A 24,990-nucleotide genomic window follows, 5' to 3' on the forward strand; every position below is an offset into this window, starting at 1 on the left:
CAAGTTGAAGCACATGATTTTCCCTTCGCGGGCCACATAAAATGAGGTTGCGGGCCACATCTGGCCCCCGGGCCTTGAGTTTGACACGTGCCTTAATACATGCAGCTTGCTGTAGATGGCAAACAACGATGGATGGAATCCACCTACTGGAGTTCTTATGTAGATATTTGTTCTACAGCATTTTAGACTTTAATGCCAGTCATCAGGCATTTCCACTTCAATTACAACCACTGCTTGATTATTTTTAACTGGTATTGTGAACAAACTGCACCAAATGGGAACATGGACCGGATTAAGGCTGCTCTTTGACTTCTGGATATGGTTCGGTCCAATTTTGCAGCCGGGTGTGGACCAAAACAAAAAACCCGCAGGTGGATCTGTGTGGCGGGATCATAATCCCTCCTCAGAGTGACAGACAGCCAATTCAGCATGTCTGAGCTCAACGGCTTCTTAGTTATTTTCACACCAAGATGCAATTCAGTTCACAACCTGTGGTCAGTTGCACTGTTGAAAAACAAGAAAATATATATATTTTTTCTTAGTTTTGAGCTGTATCTGCATAAGCAGGAGGATAGCGATCCATTGAGCACATCAGCCACTAAAAGTTCGTTATTACTTGATTGTGCACACAGTTGCAAGTGAAAGCTGATCCACAAAAAGGATGCAGCCATGATGCATTGTGGATGAAGCACAGCACAGGACAACGCATAAAATGAACTGCGCTGCAATTTCCCAGTTAGTTGATCCATTTTCACATCTGTGCAAAGACAAGTTTGTGCCGGTTTTTTCAATGGCAAAACCTTTAGAAAATCAGAGCCTACGTCTACAACAATATAGCCTGCATCATATAAGAGCTAAGTAACATTGGAAGCAACAATTTATTTTCTTAAGACATCTGGGACATGGAGTAGTCAGCCTGTTATCAAGTAGTGGAAGTTTATTCAAAGGCACTTAAAGAGGAGTCGAAAAAAGCTGAATTAGTGTATTAAATTTACAATAAATACAATGAAGACGTTTCACTAGAAATGTGAAACATTTGAACAAATGTGTCCAAAGGTGTCACACAAAGACATGCTGCAAGGATTAACACGAGTGGTCATTTGTAAAATAGTACATGTGGATTCAAATAAAAGCATGTTTCAATATCAAATTGATGGCTTTATAAGATATAGTATGTGGTCCATTGATAGAAAAAGTCTCCTTCTCTGTTGCTTGGGTCCTCAGTCGACATTCCTGTACCTGGTGAAGAGGTTGTAGAGGACACGGAGGGTTGACTTAAGGTCACAGTTCACTATATCTAAAAAGAGAAAAAGAAAAGGCATCATAAGAGAATCTTGTGGCCTTTTTAACAGTGTTAACAATCAGTGTTATCCAGGTAACTGAGTTGCCATAGGGTGGATTTTCACTTAAAAAAAATAAATCTAATAAATATGAACAACAATGTGCAAAAACAGAATACACAAGTGTTACAGACTTTACCTCTAGTAGAGAAAATATGCATTTGACTAAACAAAATCACAAAATTCTAAACCTTATTCTTATATTATTAAACAGATAAAAGTTTTATGAATGTGTCCCTCTGCCAACGAGATCATTGTGTAACAATATGGTACCCTCTGGCCTCGGCTTTGGTCGCTCCAGACCTCCATCCTGCATCAGCTCGAATGAGAAGGACACGTTATGCACCTATGGCGAGAGTGAGCATCCATTTCACATTACTCAATCTGGTCACCACTTTGCAACTAAATGAAAATCTAATGCCACAATGCACCTTGTGTTGATTCAATGTCGTGACCACCACACACAATATACCTCTGATCTCACACACAACTTTATCCTTATGCAGCTGCAGAAACAAATTGCTTCATTAGTTATTAATATAGTACATTTTTACTTCTTTTGTCATTGTAGACTTCAGCAGTACATGAAAAATGTAAAAATAATAAGACAATATACATTAACCAAGCCAACTATAGAAGAAAATCATGATCTAGGTTAAGCTGCAGCTACTTACTACTACTAGAAGTGAAGGGATTTAAATATGTTCCATTGTGGGTGGCAGTCTCGTGCAGTAAAATAAGATGAGCTAAGTAAAAAATGAGCAGGTGCTCTGCACACACACACACACACACACACACAAACACAAAACAGAGCCCCTAAGCCATCACTCCAGTCTTTCCCTGCGTAGAAGAGATTACAGATGCTATGGGCTCCTGCCGGTTCTACCAGGCCAGAAGTGTGTGTGTGTCTGTGTGCGTGTGTGTGTGCGCTTGGAGTCATGCACATTGTATCAGGGATTGCCATTCTGCTTCACAGCTTGGCAGGGGTGGCTGGCCAAGACTGTTACAAAAGGCTACTGTGGTGTCTCCGTAGATTGCCTGTTTAGAATACCGTGGAATGAGAGAGGCCAATCGAGAGAAGAGATGGCTGAGCACTGAATGGGCTCGGAGGGAAACAGATGGTATGAAACCGAGCTTTTGAGGGCAGACTCTGGCTATGCGTGCCTGATGCTCCTCAGAAAAATGGAGGATCAACTTAAAAGCATTTCTCTAACGATGCCACAGCGTCAAAGATTATTTCCAAATGATTAGAAAATCAGCACACTCAACCTTTTGGTCAAAATTTTCTGGCGTGAGGAAGAAGTTGTAGAGTGGCACAAAGTATCCCTCCAGCAGACCCATCAGCAACACCAGGTAAACACCATCTGCAAACTGACACACGGCACGGGCAGCTAAATACAGCAGCTGTCTCGAAGAAGACAATGTAGACATTATGGTGGCATCATGGTTTAGGAAAAAAGAAACAAGTAATGCAAAATAAACCGCAAGATTTATATACATATGTGTCATGTGTGAGAGTGTCATACCTGCGTTTCCAATTCAGACACCTCTAAGTTGAGCTTGTTCAGGTGTTTATTCACAAATGTAATCAGTGTCTGAGAAAACACAAAGTCATTCATTGATTAGGAGACAAATGTAGAATACTAAATAATATTTAAGGAATTGTGCTTGGACAACGGTGGGCTGTACTGTACTGTACCGCCCCTAGTGGTGCCTCTCAAAGCACCCGCTCGTGCAGACCCGGTCAATGTTTGCTTCATTTGGAACCAGACTCAAGTCGCTCATGATAATTTGCTTCAAAGAGTTTAGCCTATGGTGTTGAATGTGTGTTTGATGCAAAGTCTGGGATTTGTGTACTTTGAAGGAGTTCATTTAAAAAATGTATTCAATGTTGACGTATTTACTTGTGGTTAAATGCCTGCTTAAGTGATTTAAGAGTTTGTTTTGCAGACACAGGGTCCCAAATACATGAATCCGCAGTGCCTACCTTTTTGACAACATTTAATTTATCGGGAGCATGGTCGAACAGGGTGTCAAAAGCATCACGCTCTGTGGGAAAACAAGGAATAAATGATTAAACACAAACAGAAAATCAAGATATGGACATAACTGGAAAAAGACAGAATATTGGTTGATCCCTTCCCAACAACATACCATGTCTTCCAGAGAATGCCCTGTTAAAATTAGAACGAGGGGAAAAAATAAATCATGTCAAAAAATAAATAAATAAATCACAGGTCATTTCATATTATTCACAATTTCACACTTGAATCTCTATAGAAAATAAGAGAATAAAAGCCAAATGCTTCCAATTCAATCACTGAGGAATGTGGCGAATGGGGGGATTAGAAATGGATCAACAATAGACGTAGCTATGGCATCATAATTAGATTAAGGAGAAACACAGGTACATTTGGGGTATTGAAAGAAACTGGGCATCAGTGAGGGGTCCACAGTGACAGCATCTACTCAACAGCAAAACAACAATGCGGGGTATTGATACAAATGACTGACGTTATATAGCTTGTCTATGTATCATCGATCATCATCATGTTTGGAGAACATCATTTCTTGTTGGTGAAGAACAATGACTGCAGTTCAAATGAGGAGGAGCCACCAAAGCAGGGCAGGTCAGAAAGAAATCACACATTTCATAGCACATACATACGTTAAGTGTGTGATCAAGGGAAGGCAAGTCTGGGCAATCTTCCAGCTGCTGTGCTAATAAGCATAGTTTCACTGTGACCATGAGTGCTCGTGAGCCTTTGTCCGTTTGCTGTTATCTGTTATTGCTGCTCTCAGGTTGTAGTCTCCTGCTCCACAGAAACCCAGACGTCCGACTTACACGTGACTATGTGTGTGTGTGAGACATTGAGGCACTTTTGTTGTTACACGACATCACTTCCTCTCTTCCAATACTTGACTGATTTACACAGTACAAATATTTCTGTCGATTGATCATTTCATTAAACGTACACAGTAAAGGGATGACAGAAAACCATACAAATCCACAGCCAGCAGCTATCAAACTTCTGAACACTACCACAGAGAGGCAATGAAAGGTTGTAGTGTTAATCGGTCAAATTACATGTAAAAGGAAACCAAGGCATCCTTTGATGTGTGACATGGCATTGATTTATGGTTTTCTGTTTATGTATTTTGGCAAAAAAATAAATAAACTAACCAAAAGTAATATACTGGTTATATCGGATATATGTATTAGTGAATCACAGGTCAAGAACTCTGTTTTACCTAACTTGCCTTGGTGTGGAGACAATGTTTGAATTTAAGAACCAATAGTTTTGTTTTCTATTTGACTCCATGTCACAACCAAATCTTGCATCCTGTCATTCCTGCAATGGCAGAAAAACAGAGTGACCCTTGAAGTCTTGGAGTCTCAAACTTCCCATCTTAAGTAGCAGACAAAGCTCAGTCTCTAGCACTTGTGGTAACCACCTGGATGAAATCGATAGTAATCCTTAAAAAAAGTCTATATTTAGCCAAATAAATGTTTTTTATTTACACTATGAAATGGTCATCTGATGCTTCGAATTAATAATCGCAACACATTGGGAAAAATAATTTCAATGAACACAACCCTGTTTTACGTGCAACGCTTTTGTGACCATCAGCTAAATCGCTTCAATTTGGGCAGTCACTGTGGCTCACTCTTAACGGGTCTCGTGTTCTCCTTCTCAAAACATAGGGTCATCTGTGAAACGCCTTTTTGCTCCGCATGCATATTTTCTGTGTGGGAAGCCAAGGCTGAAAGGATATTTCCTTGGTGGGGATGCAACATTTGGAGGACTTATCCACATTTGGATGGACATAAATAGTCTCTAATTTGTTCAGTTCTATTACTTACTCAGTGTTACCAGTGATTTCTTCTTGAATTTGTCTGGATTGGAGGATGCCTTCTCTTTTCTGAAAGCCAGAGAAAATCAACATCAGTCTGACTGGAAAATGGTGCAGAATGTTTGCAAAAAAAAGAAAAAGAAAGAACAAAGACACATACAACAAAAAAATAGTACAAAAATGCAAACACGAGCAGAGTGTTGACACTCACCTGGACCACAACCACTTGAATAGAAACATGGTCTGGCAATCTGATTGGTGCTCTGAAGTGTTGTGACAGTGCTACCAGCAGATGAAGGATGGCAACTACACTCTTTGCGTGAACCGCTTTATGTTGTAAAAGACAGAGAAGTTGTACAGTATTAGGAATTCATCAAATCAATATTTGTCTGGCATAATGTGAATTAGCACTAGCTAGCAGCTACAGCTGTTAATATGTGTCTTTGTTATTCTTAATTAAAACAAATATTCAATTTCACGCCTATAAATGTGTTTCCGGCTTTTATTACATTTAGGAATTTTTTAGTTTTGTGCAGCATTTTTTTTAAAGGGAAAGTCAACCCAAAACATCTCTTAACAAGAATATATTCTATGCAGGCCTACTAGTCGAAACATTCTGAGTAATTGTGAGTTTGCGGAATGAGTTAAGGAGTAAAATCCACTCATTTTTGTCAAGCTCATGGGGCGGCCATTTTGTTACTTGCTGTTGACTAAAAATGACATTGTAGTCGCTCAGGACTCAGGTAATGATCAATCATGGCTCAGTTTAAAAAAATAGGTTAGCCATGATTGGTTGTTACCTGAGCCCTGAGTAACTATGATGTCATCTACAGTGGACAGAAAGTGACATAATGGCCACGTTTTGACTAGTGTAGTCAAACAACATATTATTGCAAAGTATTTATTGGGATTGACTTCCCCTTTACTATTTTAATGGAGAAATAATACTAATGAAACAATGAAAAAAAAACTGGAAATTATATTTTGAAGAAAACGAAAAAAAAACACAAAAACAAAAACAAAGAACAAACAAAAATGGTATGAAGTTCATTAAAACTTTACAATCGTTTTTGCAAAGGAATTTCTTGGCACAATTTATATTCAAACTAAGAAAAAAAATCAATGTTGCTCTGAAGAAGACACAATAATCTGACATTTTCCACAACAAAATTGAAGTAACTAAGGGTGCAATTCTCAGATTCCGTCATGTTTCTTCGGACAAATGTTATTGGTTGTAAAAAGGATCACTTTTATGAAAATTATCTGGAGCGATCATGTGTCCAACGGTTGAAACAGTTGTAGGTCAGACTTGATGGCCCAAGAATGGATTAAGCCGACAAAGATGCAGATTCCCAAAATGGCTTCAAAACAGGGGCTTCAAGCAAGTGAGGATGACAAGTAAAAGTGAGAATTGATTAAAATAAAAGTCAACATAAAAGGGACAGCAGAATCAATTGGCTTTGTTGGTATTCATTCACGTGTTTGTGATTTTTTTATTTGATTTTTTTCAAGAAATCTTTTTCACACCTCCAAGGACAACATTTTCATCACTAGTTTGGCTTCCCAAAAGCTACATTGCCTCTATTACGCCTTATCTATATATCCACATGCACACAAGATAAAATGACGCTTCATTCCAACAACAATAAGAGAAGCGTACAGAGGAGTGAGGGTGTCGTGACACATGACTGCTATTATTGTTAAACTCGTTGGTTCATTCATCTCAGACAGTTTTTTTAGGTTGTTATTTACATCAGCTGTTGGGCTCTCTGAGCAGAAAAGAATGCAGGGTTTGAAATCAGATAGGTATATGGTTATATACGCTCTAGTCCAGGTCAGCTGAGAAAAAGTAACAGTTCCTTTTCAGATTATGAGGTATGAAAGAAATTATAAATTGACAAGATTACGGTGCCACAAACATTTTTCTAAAGTTGACAATTCTGGTTGAAATCACCTGTAAGTTTTCCGTTCATGAGCATCACGGTTTTAACCATGTGGCGCTCTAATTCCAATTACAAACCAAATGACATTGAAAGATGGATTTGTAAATTGTTGGGGAAAAGACGGAATCATTCCTTTACTTCTGCATTACTTTACCTAATAATGCTGATGTTGATGACAAAATTGTATGAAATTGTGAGGGCAACTGAATAGGTTGTATTAAAATTAAAGTATCACTTACAGTCAACATTCCAGCGAATGTTCCTGGTGGAGAGTTTGAGGGAATCGTTGATTCGTTCTAAAACAGTCTGCAGCTTCTGCTTCTGTGCAATCTCTGATTGCGTCACTTCTGCCACATTGAGTTTCTCACCTTCCAGCTTTTCTGAAACCCATCACAAGCGTGAGAAATAACCCCCACAAGCAATTCCATCTGAGATACAGTGATACTACTGCTTCAGATTTTTGTGTAAATGTTTCAAACTTTCATAGCCTATGAAAATGTTTAAATCATGAGCTCACCAAATAGTTTCTGCAGGACCTGTCCATCATAGAGATCTTCAGCCAGATCCTTCACAATGATTCTTTCGCCAACAAGCACATCATTTATCCAGTCGATCAACACCTATGTGAGCACATGACAAAATGCGTTCCGTGTAATGATGTGCTGCCTGCTGAACACTTGCAAGTTGTTTCTTGCTCTTCATTTTTTTTTTCTGTCTACATAGTGATGTCTTCATTAATCTCTTTAATTTTTGTATTCTAAATGTTCCAAGGACTCTTTCTTTATGTTTCCGCTTCTTTATGTTTTTTATTTTTTTTAATCAGCAAACAATTATATCACGCTACTACTGCTGGAGAAAATTTGTGATTCTATTTTATTGCGATTCTTGCACCTCGTGTTTCACTTTTACTTCCAGCTTCTCTCGTCATACGTTAGACGGACACTCAAGTAAGATGTCGGAATGCTTGTTCCAGGCACCACTGACCTTCATAAGTTCTTGCAGTTTGCGGTCGTTCTTGGAGTTTGGATCCACCATGGTACGCACCTCGTTCTCCTCTGGAAGATGAACATGATGTCAGCTACGATCCAAATTTTCTCAAGGCAGGCCATCAGTGCGGACGATAACATTGTCTAGTTATATTCATTGGTGAGCTGATTGACTTGTCAGCCCAACAAGTGACTGACACACGTTGGGCAATACGGTGAATGGCATGGGTTTAGTTACTATCCTTCATTTGTGCTCGAGAAAAAAAAAATGAGCTTCACATCATACTGAATCGAATTGCACTTCCCAGTGGAAATGGGGGTCAATTTCCTGCTTCGATATTTTCCCCACTTGGAGGCAAGCGTGAGATTTACGCATGTCAAAACCAAACAAAAGTTCATATTTGCATATTCTTCAGGGCACCCCAAATCATTTAGTGTGTGCGCAGCATAATAGTTCAAAACCTTTTATGTAATCTTAGTTAAACCTGTGTTATTGTGATGATACATTTGTCAAACAGTCTATAAGTACTAAAGCTCTTCATGTGCATTTGAGGGACTGTGTTGCAAATACCGAGCATGGTGTCCTCGGGGTCAAGCTCATAGTGGGTGGGGCTGAGAGGAAGGTTGATGGCATTTATCCCTTCTTCTTGAAGCTCAGACACTGGAGTGATGAAAAAACAGATAAGCATTACATACAACAATACCATTTTGATGTCAATGATAAACTGGGTAATTCAAACACTTCTATTTATGTGCAACATGTATTGTGCAGAAGATTTTCTTTTCACAACCGACGCACATAAATTTGCCAGGCCAGCATTGCAAATAGGAATATGTTGTCAATTACCTTACCTGTATCAATAAAGTTTTTAAAAAAATGAAGAATAGATCCACAGAATGCAGGCAAGTGGCCAATGAACTAGAGGGCTCAGGAGACAGACAGTCTAGATTTCCATTTTTGCCCTTATCGAAGAGTCTTGGAGCAACACCAGCCCATGCCCAAGTTAAAACTTTCCAGGCTGAGTGAATGCCATCCCAATTCAAAATATGACTTCTTGCAAACAATATGGTCAGTGTGCTATAGATCTGTTTTCACTGCTGCCATGTTAAGTTCCATAAACAAACTACATACACATTAGATATACAACACTATAGATGGTATGCTGAAGTGAGCACAGAACCAGAATTGAAAGTTCACAACTACAGGAAATGAAAGAAATGGCCAAGTAATGGATCAAGTTTACTGTACCATTACTATGCCCTATTGACTCCAGCAAAACAGAACCATGGCCATGCTAAGAATCCAATCAACAGTATTGCAGCAAAAAAAAAAAACACCTCCGTTCTCCAGTGACTTCATTAATTACCAGAAAAGCTCTTGTGAACACACTAAATGCTATTATTATTTTTTTTTAATCAATAAGAGATGAATGGTGAAGGCCATTGCAGGCCTGGTTTCAGAAAGGTTTTGTTGAGAGTCAGGGTGAGCAAAAATTCAAGCAGTGATGCTTCCTGCTTCTCAACAGGCCTCCCCGCATGCCCAGCATGCCTTTCTTCTCAATTTGTCAGATAGCTCAGGAGGCTCATCATGTGTTGGGAGCATGGAGCGAACATCCTGTGAATTTCTTTGCCTTCACTGGAATGGCATCTGCATAATCAACACCATCCGCAAACATCCCATGCATCAGTAACACACTGACACACACCTTGTTAAAAAAAACCAGCAATTAAAACTAAACTTGAATAAATGTTTTCTGTTCTTTTACTTTTTTTTTTTTTTTAACTCTATGGGCCTGATTTACGAAGATCCGCCATAATGCGGGACTATTGCATGTATTCGCGTTTAAAACAGGGGACAGCACACCAGCAAACTGCTCTGACAGAAACAACCCAGACAAAAGGAAAGGCAGTTGAAAGGAGTACGGCAGAGTATTACGCCTTTGCAATTACTTAAGTAACTTTTTGCATAAATTGTACAAAGCACTCGTCAGAGTTGTTTCAATGCAACATACTTTTTGCTTTGACTCACTAGTTAGTTAATCAGAACTTGAATATTTATTTTCACGATGTACCTACTCAAGTAATTATTTGGAAGATTAATTTTTAATGTTGCTTAAGTTATATTGTTCCAAAGTAACAGTGCTCTTGCTTGTATACAATATGGCTACTGAACACACTTCCGGTCATACGTTAAGGCATGACTCCTTCTTGTGACTGGCTTTAAGTCAGCCCTTTGATTAGGTGACATGAGCGGTCCACTGTCAGTTTCCTATCGAGTTAAATCATTGCTGATCATTTTGTCATTAATTGCAAGTCAATTAGACAAGCAATGTCTCCACAAAGATTGAAATCTTTAATGAATGACAAGAACATATAATTGAAGGAATATAGGAAAATGTGTTATTTCAGGTGTGCTGGTAGCAATTTGTGATAACCAGTTGCTCTCAATTTCAAAAGGTTTGGCGAACCCTGCCTTACAAACTTCCAGAACATGCAAAATTGCATTGTTGAATCAACCAAATTTTTGTGTCCTATAATTTCAAAACTGTTTCCACAAGCGAAAAAGATCCGTTCACCCCGTCACATCTTATTTTGCCTGCACCTTTGAGTCATGGTTACGCCAGCCTTTCAGACACAGTACTAACAGTATTAATGCACTCCAGGATGCGCTTGGTGAAAAGATCAGCATCAACATTTTGTGTGAGAAAGCAAGTTTACATGATTTTCGACATACTAGCCTTTAGCAATGTAGGCCCATTGGCAAATTTGATTAAAGCGGTAAAACCAATAAGGCTCCAAATGGAAACACTTTCAGGCTTTTTCATATCAAGCATAAATCGGTGAAAATCAAGTGGCAACAGTGCCTTGTGCAAAGGCACCTCAGTGCACAAGAATCAGACTAGCATCCCAGCCTGTGTTGTATTCTGGCCTGCTGATTTTGTTTTAAAACGAGAACAGGGAGAACATATCTGGTTCTCTTTTCTTGTGTGCCATTGCGCTGTAATGCAATTGCAGCAGTGAATGAATTGATGAAGAGGACTATGACCGAATGACCACTGCATTGATCCCGAAACCTGTTTATACTGCATTTTCATGTCTGCTATGAAATGTGTGTCTGGCTCCTGGCAACAATAAACATTTGTGCTGCTTTAGGAATACCGTTTACAGTACACGCCCAGCCCAAATTTGATTTGCTGCCTGAGCAAGTGAACCAGAATCTCACATGTCATCAGTGCCCACATTGTAGTTCGTCAAGCACATCACTTCCCTCCCCTTTTGTGTCAGCCTTGTAAAAGCAGAAATGCATTTATGGTCAAGTAATAACATCAGTGAATATGCATCACATGCATCAGAATTAGACTTCTCTATGTGAGGACGTATTTTAATCGCCTACCTGGTGGACAAAGCGCTCCATAGCCCATGTCTGTAATCCTTCCCTGGGCTAGCAGGACAAGCGCCCTCCCTTCGACTCCATCCTCTTAAAGCTGAGCTAACTCAAACTCTAAAAAAACTCGGCCACAGGACGCATTTGTTCTAGTTTCCCTCAGCATGTAACAGTTGTGTATTGCTTTGCCCCGTCTTCTGTTCAATACTGTCTCCATCATGCACAGTTGAGATCTGTCTATATACAGAAAACATCCTTACTCATGTTGTCTATTACACCTTCTGACCCTCTCCTCTATCTATTTGATTCATCCCATCCTGTCCCAATTACTATAGCACTTTAATGCCCTCATCCTGTCTTTGCTTTAGATCCATCTGGCTATTACTCCACTTTACTATGGCAACTGCCATGGCGACTGACCATAAGCGTCACAGTGACTTGAAATTGAATCAATGATGGGCAAAAAAAAAGCCAGTCGCCAAGGCCTTCCATCAAATCATAAAACACACACAAACCCACGCACGCTGTGAGCGTGTGTGTGTGTGCACGTCTCTCGTTCAGCCAGCATGAATTTGATGCGATTTCATACAACAGCAGAAAATGAGGCTCAGCTGTGGAACAGTAAACCGAGCAGCACCAAGTAATCGTCCATTTAAAAGGAGACCTTCCTACATTAATGTAAAAACACTTGACTATCATGCTCACAGAGGAAAGGATGATTAGATGACGCTATACAATGATCCCATTATCGATTGCCAGTTGATGACCTCACCAATGACAATCATGTCTAATATGTTGCTGTTAAGGACATATTCACTTATACTGAATGACTTATATTTTCCGGTTTGATTGTGTTGTGAACGTTGCAAAAATGTCAATGCTGAAAAATGCTATTATGACCTAAAGCGGTGCATATGAATATTGAGATGCCATTGCAAAGCTCACATGTCAAAGAATTTAAACACTGTATATGAAAAATAAAAAATAAAAATTGGAGGAAACTGTAATCCACTGTAATTTGTGCACAGTTTGAACAATAACACTGAAATTAATACATGTATTTCTGTAGTGGCCTTCCGTTGTCTCAAAATAAGCCACTCGTGCGGGGTTAAAGACGCAGTCACAATTGAACGAGTGGCGATCCAAGTTGTCAATTTACTGTAAACAAGATTAACGTGCATTTGTTTGTCACGTGCGCTTGACTCAAAATTATTCGTCCTCGTCCTCCATTCCAAACTACAAAGAAATTAATCAGTATAATAGTTTGTTTTAGTTGTGACCTGGTCAAACACTGTTCCGCTGTCCTCCAAGCCCCACACTTCCCCCCCACAGGTGCAATAATCATGAAACTTAAAGGTTCACAGGTCACACCACCATCCCTCGTCTACAGAGGGCACCCTCCATACTGCGGTGCCCCGTAAGGCAACAGTGGTGTCAAATAATATATTCATTCTGGCCTCAACATTCCGGCCCCTAATTGGTGATGCCATAGCAAATCAATTACCAGAATTAATAATTCAAGGGGCCAACAATTGATAGTTTCTGCAAAGAATCAAACACAAAACAATAATTTACAGCGTGAATATATCCATTTCAAATTCATTACTCGTCTTTGGGTATTAGTCCATGAAGTTCAGAGTTCATGAAAGGAACGTGCGTAGTCTATGATTTGTTAAATAAACGTGCTTAGTCCATAATTCATGAAGCAAATGTTTGCAGTTCGTGCTTATTTGTGTGTATCAAGTGTGTCCAGCAGCCCGTGTTATCTTTCGGTCAGTCCTAGGTGTATATAATATGTAAAATGTGTATATGTGCATGCATGTGTCGAGGCTGTCGACGAGGCTGCAAGCGCAGTCCGCTGCTGGCAAAAGAAGACAGAGCTTGTCCACCGGTCTCTGTAGAGTGCTGGTCTTGGTTCTCACGAGTACACTTCGAACAAGCCCCTTCGATCCAGGAAAGGTCTTCACCACACGGCCCATGAGCCATGAATTCCTTGGTGCTGTGTCATCCACGATGACAACTAGATCGTCTGGACTGAGGTTTTGTTTTGGATGATTCCACTTGCTTCTTGGTTGCATGAGGGGCACATATTCTCTTATCCACCTCTTCCAGAAAAGGTCCGCAACATACTGTACCCCATCATCAAGAGGTCAAGTTCTTGTCCAAAGTGTTGTCTCTGTTCAAATTGGATAATGGCCTTTTCGGCCTCTTTTATATCCTCTGCTGCCAGACAATTTTCTTCTTGTGTCAATCCTGGATTGGCCCTCGCGAGGTCCTTTCTCCTCTCACCAAGCACAAGAAGCCGTGTTTTCAACTTTAAAAGCCAGGCCACAGCCCTCTTTAGACGATCCCAAGAGGAGTAATACTCCACTAGTCTGGTTACTGGATTTTTTTCTTTTACATGTGTGATGTTCAGAGTGATGTCATTTTTCACCTCCTGGTCATCAGAGGCGATTTGCCCCAGGTCATCTGGGATCTTCGGCCAATCTGTGTCCCTTTTCTTCAGGAATTCCGGCCCCATTAGCCACCTTGATGATTTTAGGAATGCATTTACATGCAGCCCACGTGAAGCATCATCTGCCGGGTTGGCTTGCGAGCTTACATGTCGCCACTGCTTCTCTTGAGAAAGATCACGAATAATTGCCACTCTGTTGGCTATGTACGTGTGGAATCTCTTGGTTTGGTTACGAATATATTTCAGTACAGATGTACTATCTGTCCAGAAATTAGAGTCCGTGAGTGCAAGCTGTAGCTCCTTCTTCAGCATTCTGTCCACCCTCACGGCAAGTGTAGCAGCTGTCAACTCCAGCCTGGGAATAGTCATCTGTTTTAGTGGTGCTACTCTTGACTTTCCCAGGACAAATGCCACGTTTTCCCATGCTATCAGTATATCTTAAGTAGCTCGCAGTGCCATAACCCAACACACTAGCATCACAAAAGTGGTGTAGTTCCACATCTATTACCTCCCCAAAGTATTTTGGCTTCATACATCGGTCAACTTGAAATGAACCCAGACTCTCCAATTCAGTGACCCATCTCTGCCATGCCTTGGAGAAGTCCACTGGGATGGCTTCGTCCCAGCCCAGTTTTGCTCTACAGAGCTCTTGGAGGATTTGTTTGGCTTTCAGGATGAATGGGCAAAGGAATCCAAATGGGTCATAGACCGAGCTAACCGCAGAGAGGATACCTCTCCGAGTGGGCGGTCTGGTTCTGGTGGTGGTTTTGAAGGTGAATACATCACTTTCGATGTTCCATTGGATTTGAGTCTTTCGTCCTCTAGCCTTCAGTTGGTTCATTAGGTTCTCCGTGCAGAACGTTGCTGTGCTGCCGGGATCGAGGAATGCGTAGGTGGTGACGAACTCATTTCCCTTCACCATCTTAACTCTAACTGGCACTATTGCCAGAGCATAATCCTTTCCGATTGCACCTCCAGTTGCAACAAGATTGGCACTAATCACAGAAGTCTCCTCCGCCTCTTCTGTTTCTCTTTTATCCTTTTTATCCGCGGTTGTGGTCTTTGGTTGAAATTGCTCAGTTTCCACAACAGTATTCTTGTCACTCAATATATGAAGAAGTGTTGGATGCCTCTTTTGACATTTCTCACATGTCATCTTACGTCTACAGTCACGGCTCAAATGTCCTTTGGTTAGGCATCCAAAGCAGAGACGGTTTTCCTTTAGAAAGTTCACTTTTGACATATGCGTTTGCGACTTAAACCTTCTGCAGTCATTAAGTCCATGTTTTCCTTGACAGAATCCACATGTGACAATGCTTGCCAGCTTGGTTGGTTGGCCTGTAGCTTTTGCCTCCACCACTGCTGTTACAAAGCTACTTCCTTTATGCCTTTTTTGGCTAGGGAGCAAATCATTTAAATCCCCAAACAACGGATCCAACAAGATATCAGCTTGTTTCTCTATAAATTCCACGAGATGCTGAAATCGAGCTCGCCTGTTCGTTCTTTGAAAGGTTTCATAAGCTGCTCCCCTCCATTTTTCACGCAGCTTGTATGGAAGCTTAGCCACAAAGATCCTGAGATTGGAGGGAACATCAAGCTCATCCATATCTAAATCTTGCATGGCGTTATGGCATCCTCTTAGATATAGTCCATAGGCTTGCAGTCCTTTTCCATCATCCCCTTTGATAGGTGTCCATTTCAGTGCCTTCTCGAGGTATGCGCTAGTGACTTTAACTTCATTTCCAAATTGCTTCTCCAATAGTCGCTTGGCTTCAGCATAACCTCGTTGTGCATCCATGTGCAGGCAACTGCGTACAAGATCCCTGGCTTGCCCAGAGGTGTATTGCTCAAGAAAGTAGAGCCTGTCTACGCTGCTACTAGTCTTGTCCTCAATTAAATATTCAAATGCATGGATGAAAGAATGATATGCCAATGGATCACCATTATACACAGTGACCTCCCTGGCTGGTAGTGAGGCCAGCTTATGTTGCATTAAGATCAGGTCAGTGATATCGCCGCCCGCTCCAGTAGTGACACCACCACCACACGCCCCAGTAGTGACACCACCACCGCTACTGCTAGAATGAGCATGGATTTGATTTAGAGGAGGTGTGTGAGCTCTGGATTGACCTCGCCCACTGGATCGGCTTTGAGGCGTGGTTTGACTGTGCGCTCTTTGGGGGCTATGGGCTCTAGGCTGAGTGGAAACACTAGTCTGTCTAGCTGCCCTGGATTCACTTATCCCATTTTCCTGTCCATTCGGCTGAGGGTGTTGAATTTCCAAGATCCTCTGCAATGGCGTTTTAGGCAAATTCCTTATCTCATTAAACTCCACTTCTGGACTTGGATTGAAACATTGTTTGGAGGCCTCATCATCAAGATAGGCATTCATGCCATCCGTAGGTTCCACCATCTCATCAGGTTCAAAACATTTTTCTTCCTCAAAACTTTGAAGGACTCTTATTTTGGCATATGAAGCCGCAATATCCGTTTCCAACTCCATCTTTTCCATTTCCATCTTAAGTTTCGTCTCCTCAAGTTTCAGAGCCTGCATCCTTTTCAATGCAGCAGCACGGGCCTGAAGAGCTGCCTTCTCAGCCTCTGCCTTCCTGCATGCAGAAGAAACTGATGAGGAGGTCGATATGGTGGATATGGAGTCCAGTGGTTTCATCAGGTCCGGTGCCGTGTCCTGTAGCTGTTTGCGTAGTGTATGAGCTACCTTTTGGTGCTGTAACCTTTTGTCCTGTGTCCATGCATTGACTTCCTTCAAGAAGTAATTAAGATTTGTCATTCTGGGCTCATACCATTCACTTAGGTCGGACTCCTGTTCCCCCTCTGTTAGGAGATCATGCACAGATTGATGCACCTCCTTGAATTCCTGTATGACAATCCTATAAGATTCTAGGTCCTGTTCAAATCTCTCCATATCGAAATCATCATTAGAAATATTCATCCATTCCTTTAAGCAATTCATTTTGCGAGTACAAAATCCCATTTTTGCTTTACGGGAGGCAATTCTTGACTGAAGCAGTTTTTCAGTTTCTGAGGCGCTCATGGTAAAGTTAGGTATGACAGTTATTGCTTCTCAATTGGAACCACTCTGTCTTCTTGCACACTGCAATTTGTTTTAAATGTTGATTATTTCAATTAATCTGGTGCTCACGTGGCTCCTTAGCTTGTCCTTTAATTACGGTGCTATTTTAAATCCTTTAATCCATCCTTTCCATCCTCGATTTAATTCATTTAATTCATATATTTAGTCCTTAAATTGACAGCTATCTAAATATATTTAAATGATCCAATTTTGATGCGCACCGTAATTATTTCAACCTTCAATCAGTTGATCTTTGTTTTGAATCAAAAGTCATCCATCCACAGAGTGAAAGAGTGCAGCGCAGCCGTCACAGAGTGAGAGAGAGTACAGCGCCGCTTTTCCAAAGTGCAATTCAGCGACCTTGCTAGGCTCTTGCAACAGTTGCGACCTTGATCCAATTGTTTAACGTGTGTCGCATTCCGTTCACATTTCAATCATCGGAGCGTCAGATGGCCAATATTTCAAAGCGTTTCCAAATGCGATCAACACAACATCAGCAGTCCATTCATTAATTATTTTTTTGTGATTTTTTTATGAATTAGTAATTAACCCAAAAGTGATGTTTTTATTTATTTTTTTATTTATTTATATTTATTTTTTTATTTTTAATTCCAGCGATCTTTTCAAAATAAACATATTTTAAGTTTTTTTCCCGTGATTTTTGTACCGAAAATGAAACGAACCAAAGCCTCCAAGAACCTTACCAACATATGATTTTAACGTGCCGTTACACCCTAGTATCAGAAATATTTGGTCAAGCTCTTCCAGCAACATGTGGTGGGTTCATGGTCAGATTTACATTAGTGCTGTCACAACTGAATATTTTTAGAATCAATTATTATATTTTTTATTTTTTATTGTTTTAAAAATTATTTGGATTAAAATAAATTGCAAAATCATTTATTACATTTTCCATGACAGTAGTTAGTATTGTTTAATGATGAAACAAAACCAAATAATTAAGTGCTATCACATGAGAAGGATAGAGGTTGATTCTTGGATGCTGATAAATGCGTAGGGCTACTGGTTTGAATACACTTCAGTGGTTACGTCTAGTTTTATTACATGCCATTCACAGGTTATTCATAATATGACTTTAAATTATTTTTGGAATCGACTTAACTGACTTTTTCGAAATTTTAGCATGCACACTGAGCAGACAAAAGATGTGCATTCTTTTTCTTTTATAGATTAAGCATTCTGATGTGTTTTTAAGAGTGAACTAGATTAAAATAATAATTGCTTTAAATAAAAGAAAACTATATTAATAATATGTTTTTATGAGACAAAACCCCCTGGAAACCACTGACCAGAAGAAGCCTGCGTTTGCCTAATGTTAACTCCACCTTTGTGAATCACAATACTGTCTGGTACACCTTGCACACGTTTTACGTATTTTATGCGATCAGCAAAATTAAATATTTAACACACAAACTTGAAATAAATGTGTCATTTTGTAAAATTAGAGTGCATATAAAAAGTGACTTCAAATATGATGAGACATGAAGGGACGGAAACAGGCAATCACCAATGGCTGCTCACTACCGCACTTTAAGTCTGGCGCACGTACGTGAATGGGAAATATGCAAATCCAGATATTTTGAAGAAATCACTATTAGATTAAAAAATAAAATTATTTTAGGGAGAAGAGTGAACTAAATTTGAAAATAATTTGATTTAATCATTTTTCTCTACAATGCAGGGGACGCTGCTTTGATGATCTAGTTTTAAGGTTTAATCTCCTAGCTAATCCACTTTTTTTTTACAGGTCAAGTTTCACCAGGTAGTCTATTGAGAAATGCCGATCAGACAAACAGCTGCTGAATGGTCCGTCGCTCGATTGAGGTGGCCACTCATCGCGCCGCTTTCCCGAATAAGATAGTCGGGCATCCCACTGGCTGTTTGAGAAAGTCCATGTGCGTTTAGTCTGCTGGGGTGGTATGTGGGTGGCTCCGGTCCTCACTTTGTGACACAGAAAATTGAGGACACGGTAATTTTCATGCTCCAAGATAGGTGTATGGAGGAAAGCACCACCTTGGGGATATTTTTGGTTGAATTTGTACTATAATTTGGCTAAAAACTCAAAATAGTTTATTTAGCATGATTTATTTTCTGTTCCATCGCTTGATATTTTCCTTCTTCTGTTTATGTCTTTGTGGAGAAACTATGCAACATGCTTAATGTGGGCCGATTAGTTGTTTACATGCAGCAAAATCTTGACTTATAATTGTATTAACCAGCTGTGTTTGCTCAAATAAGGTGTTTACCTGGACCATAAAAGTCCTCTTCAAGTCAGACTAATCAAATTATTTCAGACCTGAAACAAATATGCTGCACCATGATCTTCTGACAGAAATAGCTACTAGTAATAACGAACACATTTTATTACTCAGAAGTTCCTATAGACACACGTTTTACTTACATTGTTCATAATTATTTTATTTTAAGAATATCTTGCCGCTATTTCCATATTGCACTACCTATTGCTAAAATAGCGATATTGCTGCTCATCGTTTGTCACTGCTTTTAAACAATATATTATTTTATCTTTTTCTTTGTTTCACTACCGTTCATTTAGAATGTACACTCACGCTGGACTTAAAGATAAAGATGTCTTTTATTAGTCCCACAATGGGGAAATTTGAGCAGCAAAGATATAGATCACACAGAGTCGGCGGCGTAATGTAGCCATTAATGTATAACATTAGCAGCAGACATTCATAAAAAGCATGCAAATATCCACAGTATAAATGTATCTAAGTGTAAGGAAACACTCCTAATGCCTGTCCATTATACAGAGGGGGAAACGCTGTAAAGGTAAAAATTAAATAAAACAGGGTAAAGGGAAAAAAAAACACACAAAAAAGGCTCAATAGTGAGCCACGCTGCTGTAAACAGGCAGCCACTCGCGCGGCGCCGGAACCGGAAAGGAAAGGATTTGCGGCTCTCTTTGCACTTTTGATTCGATGCTAAACTGCATTTTGTTTACTCAATACTGGACTTGTACTATGTGCAGGGTTAACATTGAATTTGAACTACTGTACAGTACATCTGACTAGTCCTGTGGTGATACAATTCTGAAACCGACCCCAATTTTTGGGAGAAATGCAGTGTACCTGTAAAGTCGCACCGAAACATTATCGTGCATGGGGTCATACAAGACTCCTCATAAGGCTTTAGAGGGTCGGCTTATCCTGAGAACTCAGTTCAGTGAGCACTTACGTTTTAACTCTGGCCATGTGAAAAGGTAAGAACATACACATCAGTTATGTGATGCCATCGAAGCATTAAGATTCTTAGTTCAGCGTTCTTATGTTTCAAAGTGATATGCATGAGCCACTTCAAAATTACACCATCATTCGTTTTAAGAGCTACTGTTTTGTGTTGTGTTTTCATGACAGTTGATTACAGTTACAGGGTGATTGTGGAATGTACAATTTTTGTAAATGATTGTATGGCAATTTATGACATAACGATATTGTTGTAATTATGAATACCTAATGGGGAAGTATTTCCACATGAGAACATAAACAGAGGGTAAGCAGATTCTTTCTTTTTCTCTCTGATTGTGGAAAATCAGAGTTAGTGTTTAAAGTGGGGGGGGGGGCTTGTCAGAGAAACCAGAGGACGTCACAAGTGAATTCTTTACCTTACATGGATAAAGACTCGGAACTCGTTCACACAATAGACACGGCGTTTGCTCGCTATTGTAACTACATTTAAAGAAACAATACCGATGCGTCAGAGTCAAAAGTATTGTCATTAACGTTCGTAATGCTTTTTGGATTTGACCTAGATTGCTCTCATTAGGACTGTCCATGTTCAAACTAGACTTCGCATTTCGTCCCAATTTCCAACACTAGTCACTATAAAACACATGCCGATTCACGGCACACGACTTCGCGAGTTGTTTACCTTCTTTCGCTTTCTTCCTCCTCGCCAGAGTGCCACCAAGTTTTCCAAGGAAAGAGTCGTCTTTCTTTCGAGAAGAAGGAGATTTCGGCGTTGTCGGCGATTTAGGGGAGGACGGCGACTTCTGAGGAGACGAAGCCATTGTCGGAACAATATTTGAGTCACACGTTGATTCGGTGTTGACGTAAAAATTTAAATTTGTTGGAAGGGTGGAGTAGTGAGGGGGGAAAAATCCCGGTCGACTCCCAAAAGCGGAAATGGAATTCCACACTTTTCGTCCCCAAGTTGGCTGGAGTGAGAGGACGAGGCCCCGCCTCTCCGGAGGAACATCAGGGGAGGAAGAAGCGACTGAACGAACTGCAGGAGGTTGACGTTCCATCAGAACCTCAAACATGTATTTTAATTATTTAATTGTTATTTTTTTTGTAGATGAATCACTCGCTCATTCAGGGGAATGTGACGTTTGCAGTGCAGCTCTGTAAATTATATCAGTGCCCGATTTGTCCCAAAGTCAAACTTGCTCGTCTCCCTAAATTTCTTCGGCACCTGCAAGTACACATTAAAAATGCAATTACGTTTCAAGGTAATGCCTGTTTGTGTGCTAAAATGCATCCATGATATATGTGACCCCTTTTCAAGATTTCTCACTTTCCCCAGGTGAGTTTTGGTTGTTGTTTTTCCTTGCACTCCTTGAGGTTAAAATAAGGGGGTGTTGTTGTGGACTTCGAGACTTTTTTGAATTATTAAATTTGGCTTGACTAAATATTTTGAGTGTCTTTTTGAACACGGGGTTGAGTACAAACATAATTCAGTCTTTGCAATAATTAATCATGGCGAATGATGATGGCCTTCTCAGGTAAAGTATCAAAGACAAAAACATATCTTAAATGACTGTGTCGCGAATTTCTTTAAAAAGCAGGTCGTCTCCGCATTCTTCCGGTGGGGCCGCCAAGCAAGACTGGATTGGTGATGGAAATCAACTTCTTTGACACAGCCATTTGGTTAGATAAAGATTTCATTCTGGTACATGATGAAGAAATATCTCAAATTGCAGCACGTGTGCCCTCCTCTCTGGTGTGTTTATTTGTTCCAGATGCATTACCTTCACCTAAAACATCTTAGTCTTTTAATCTCCTCCAAAACCCTTACGATGGGAGTCCGTGTCACCTGTTTTTGAGAGCCAACTGGTGACCTCTGAATACAATAAATTCCCCCTCCTTTTCCGAGAATAATCTGATCACAATGAGAGGGATCCCAAGTTATTGACAGTACTCATTTGAATGTTTGCTATCTTACAAAGACCTACAGACACCATGATTTGATCAAAGCCTACTCCTTACACTACAGTTAAGTAAAGAGAACTAACGCAAAATCAAAATTAGTCGAAAATATACCTCAACTGTGGCCGTCTCACCTTTCATATTCAGTCATTTAATACCCATCATTATTTTGGAAGGTTGTTGGAATTAGTCGTAAAATAGATGCAAATTACTAGGTAATAAATCCTTAGTTAACTAAATGTACTCAATGCGTGTTTGTTTTTTTATATTCAAGAAAGAAGATGTCAAATAAAGACTCAACAACTGATCCAAATTTGGGTCCGATAGTTTCTTAAATTCAACGGAAATGTAGGTTGAAATCGGTCGTCCTCGCTCCCTCCCACGGCACGGGGTCACGTCCAAGGGGAGGTCCTCTCCAGGTTGGTTATCGCCTGGAAGGTTTATTCCCGTCTGGTTCCCAAAACTGACCTTCCACGGCTGGACTTCTCCGGCGGGCAGTGTCTCCTGCTGGCATTCTCCCATAATCTTGTCTGTGTGTGCTCCGAAATCAAATTGTTATGTCTTTTGGAATGTGTTTTTTGCAATAGCGTCCCTGTGACCCCTCCAGTGACCAATTTGGTATGTTTTTATCTCTACGGCCTATGTGGAAAATGTGCTGTCCATGAAGTGCTGATTGGTTTGTAATCAGTTTGTAATGTGCAGACTGAATGTTTGCTGTGAATGTGAGTGTATGTCATGAAAATACTGTGCGTGTTACCAGTTTAAGGTTTAGGACTGAAAATGACACCAGAGTTCAGACATTTAAACTAGGTCATATAAATTTAGCATATTAGAATAATATGATAATCAGAAAACAATAACTACAATTCCAGTCATTACATAACATTATTTGATAAATGTTCCTTGTCTAATCAATGCTTAACATTTTCAGTAAATATGAACCTGCTTAATTTAATAATTGACATTTTGTCCCATAAGTGTTTAAAATAATGCCACTAATCGTAATACAATCCTTCAAGGTACCACCTGATATTTTCTTTTCCTGATATGCAACTACAGCATGCAGTTGCGCACGGAATGATTTTGCAGTTTTTATGCGATGGGAATCTCAGCATTACCTTTGTTCTGCCAAAACCATTTATCTAAATGACAAGTGAAAACACTTTAAATCATATTTACAAACTATATGCAAATTATTCATGTCAGAAGCATGCTTTATAAATGACTTCAGTATTTACAAATGTTTAGCTATTGTAGTGTGTTTTAGTTAGTGTAAAGCTAATGTGGAGTATGCCAAATATACTCACAAAATGAATCAACCATATTGTTATTCAACAACAGGAAAACATTTAAATCCATTTTTATTATAGACTGTGCTTATCTTAAAACAAACCAAATGGTATAAAACTAACACAAAATAATATAATCTAAATACCAAATTAAATCTGGTTTAACACATGCAGCTCAGCAATCAACATGGGTTACTACTCTGGGAGCAAGTCATTCGATTGAGCAGTATTGGACAGGCACACTCTGTGTCGCAATTTATCTTGGCACTGCAGCACTGATTATTGGCTGGATATACTGAACATGAAATAGTGAATTACTTAACTGTACAACTATTTCTCACATTGCATCACAATTAAATGAGGAGTGCAAACATGGGAAAAAAACAAACACCTTATGAGGCTACAGCCGCTTTCATACTGGCCATCTTTCACAGCCTTTGCTCGCTCTCTTTGAGTAAAGTCCCGATGCTGATGGGTAAATTCGACCTGCAAATTTGCTGCTTTCTGAGGTAGAACCAGAGACAAAACGCCGCCAGTGTAAAGCGGAATGAGAAGTTTAAGACTCAAGACTCACTGTGTTGAAAGCAAATGTAACTATTGCACTCTCCTTGCATATATGTAAAGTGCAAAGCTACAAGAGCTCCATGTGAGTTCGAAAGGGACCAGCTATTAAATTCCAGCTGTACCGTTACGCCTGTGATACAGCAATTTGTCAGGATGGTAGTGTGAAAGCGGCTTTACACACACACACAAAAGACAAACTTATATAAGTGAACATATACCTGTGTGGATTCATTATACAGTTACAAAAGCTAGCTGTGCAAAAGTGAAACTCCAGGTGTCTGGTTAGTCCATGTGATAAAAAGTGATCATATACAACAAGAGACATGTCCTTAATCCAGCTAATGTAAAAAGAACAACAGTTGTTCCCACAGGCCAGTTGCATTATGAAGTGTGCAAAAAGGAAGTCAGTCATAATCAGGAGCAGTAACACCTGATATTTGTCTTTTCATTTGCATCATTAGTTCTATTTTGATTCTTCCTCTCAAGTCTTTTCACTTATATTTATCTAAAAAAATAGCTTGATAAAAATGATAAAAGTCAAGACTTTTAATGCAATGAATGACTTCAATCGAAAGGTAATCAGTAAACTTTTCTTCTTTAAGTGATCTTTCTTTAATAGTCAGCCACCAGCTCCGCCTCATCTGACCCCCAGCTATCGTTAGCCTGGGCCCAGTGGAACTCGTAGCCTTTCGACAGCACAAGGCTCTCCAAATCCTGGTCTTCAGCTTTCTCCACCAGCCTCTGCTCCTCAAGTTGAGACACCAGCATGTCCCTTTTCTCCACTGTTCTCATTATCTCAGATAGGATCTCCTGCTCCTTCTGGAGCTCAGAGGCGCTCTTCTTTGTGTCTGTGGAAGAGGAAAAAGTGAGCAGTTACAAATGATGAG

General features: G+C 39.9%; 2 protein-coding genes across 7 annotated transcripts in view; both read right to left on the reverse strand.

Moving 5' to 3' along the window:
- Positions 1 to 919: 919 nt before the first annotated feature.
- Positions 920 to 21,323, reverse strand: LOC148335513 (alpha-parvin). Its single transcript, XM_088299394.1, has 13 exons — positions 20,974 to 21,323; positions 8,696 to 8,785; positions 8,123 to 8,193; positions 7,656 to 7,758; positions 7,378 to 7,518; positions 5,407 to 5,522; positions 5,206 to 5,264; positions 3,495 to 3,514; positions 3,328 to 3,389; positions 2,867 to 2,935; positions 2,610 to 2,711; positions 1,614 to 1,686; positions 920 to 1,297 (listed from the first exon to the last, which is right to left on the reverse strand). Exons 1-13 carry the CDS (start codon positions 21,110 to 21,112, stop codon positions 1,221 to 1,223), a joined length of 1,122 nt encoding a protein of 373 aa, XP_088155520.1. The 5' UTR covers positions 21,113 to 21,323; the 3' UTR covers positions 920 to 1,220.
- A 2,271-nt stretch (positions 21,324 to 23,594) lies between these two features.
- The window catches only part of LOC148335514 (F-actin-monooxygenase mical2b-like), a 61,141-nt gene continuing 59,745 nt past the window's right edge, over positions 23,595 to 24,990 (reverse strand). For all 6 annotated transcript variants that reach the window (XM_088297893.1, XM_088297894.1, XM_088297891.1 and 3 more), the window contains one exon: positions 23,595 to 24,951. In XM_088297893.1, coding sequence (XP_088154019.1) covers positions 24,716 to 24,951 — 236 coding nt within the window. In that variant the 3' untranslated portion in view covers positions 23,595 to 24,715. The remainder of the gene's footprint in view (positions 24,952 to 24,990) is intronic.

Source organism: Idiotropiscis lumnitzeri, chromosome 6 (genome assembly GCF_059441095.1).
Source record: "Idiotropiscis lumnitzeri isolate Australia: NSW breed Sydney's pygmy pipehorse chromosome 6, RoL_Ilum_1.0, whole genome shotgun sequence".
In the NCBI taxonomy this organism is placed as follows: domain Eukaryota; kingdom Metazoa; phylum Chordata; class Actinopteri; order Syngnathiformes; family Syngnathidae; genus Idiotropiscis; species Idiotropiscis lumnitzeri.

Coding starts and splice junctions, on each gene's coding strand:
- LOC148335513 (XM_088299394.1), bottom strand. CDS start 21,112: ATGGCTTCGTCTCCTCAGAAGTCGCCGTCCTCCCCTAAATCGCCGACA. Junction 8,786..20,973: donor GAGGAAGAAAGCGAAAGAAG/GTAAACAACTCG, acceptor TCATCACTCCAG/TGTCTGAGCTTCAAGAAGAA. Junction 2,936..3,327: donor AATTAAATGTTGTCAAAAAG/GTAGGCACTGCG, acceptor GTGTTTTCTCAG/ACACTGATTACATTTGTGAA.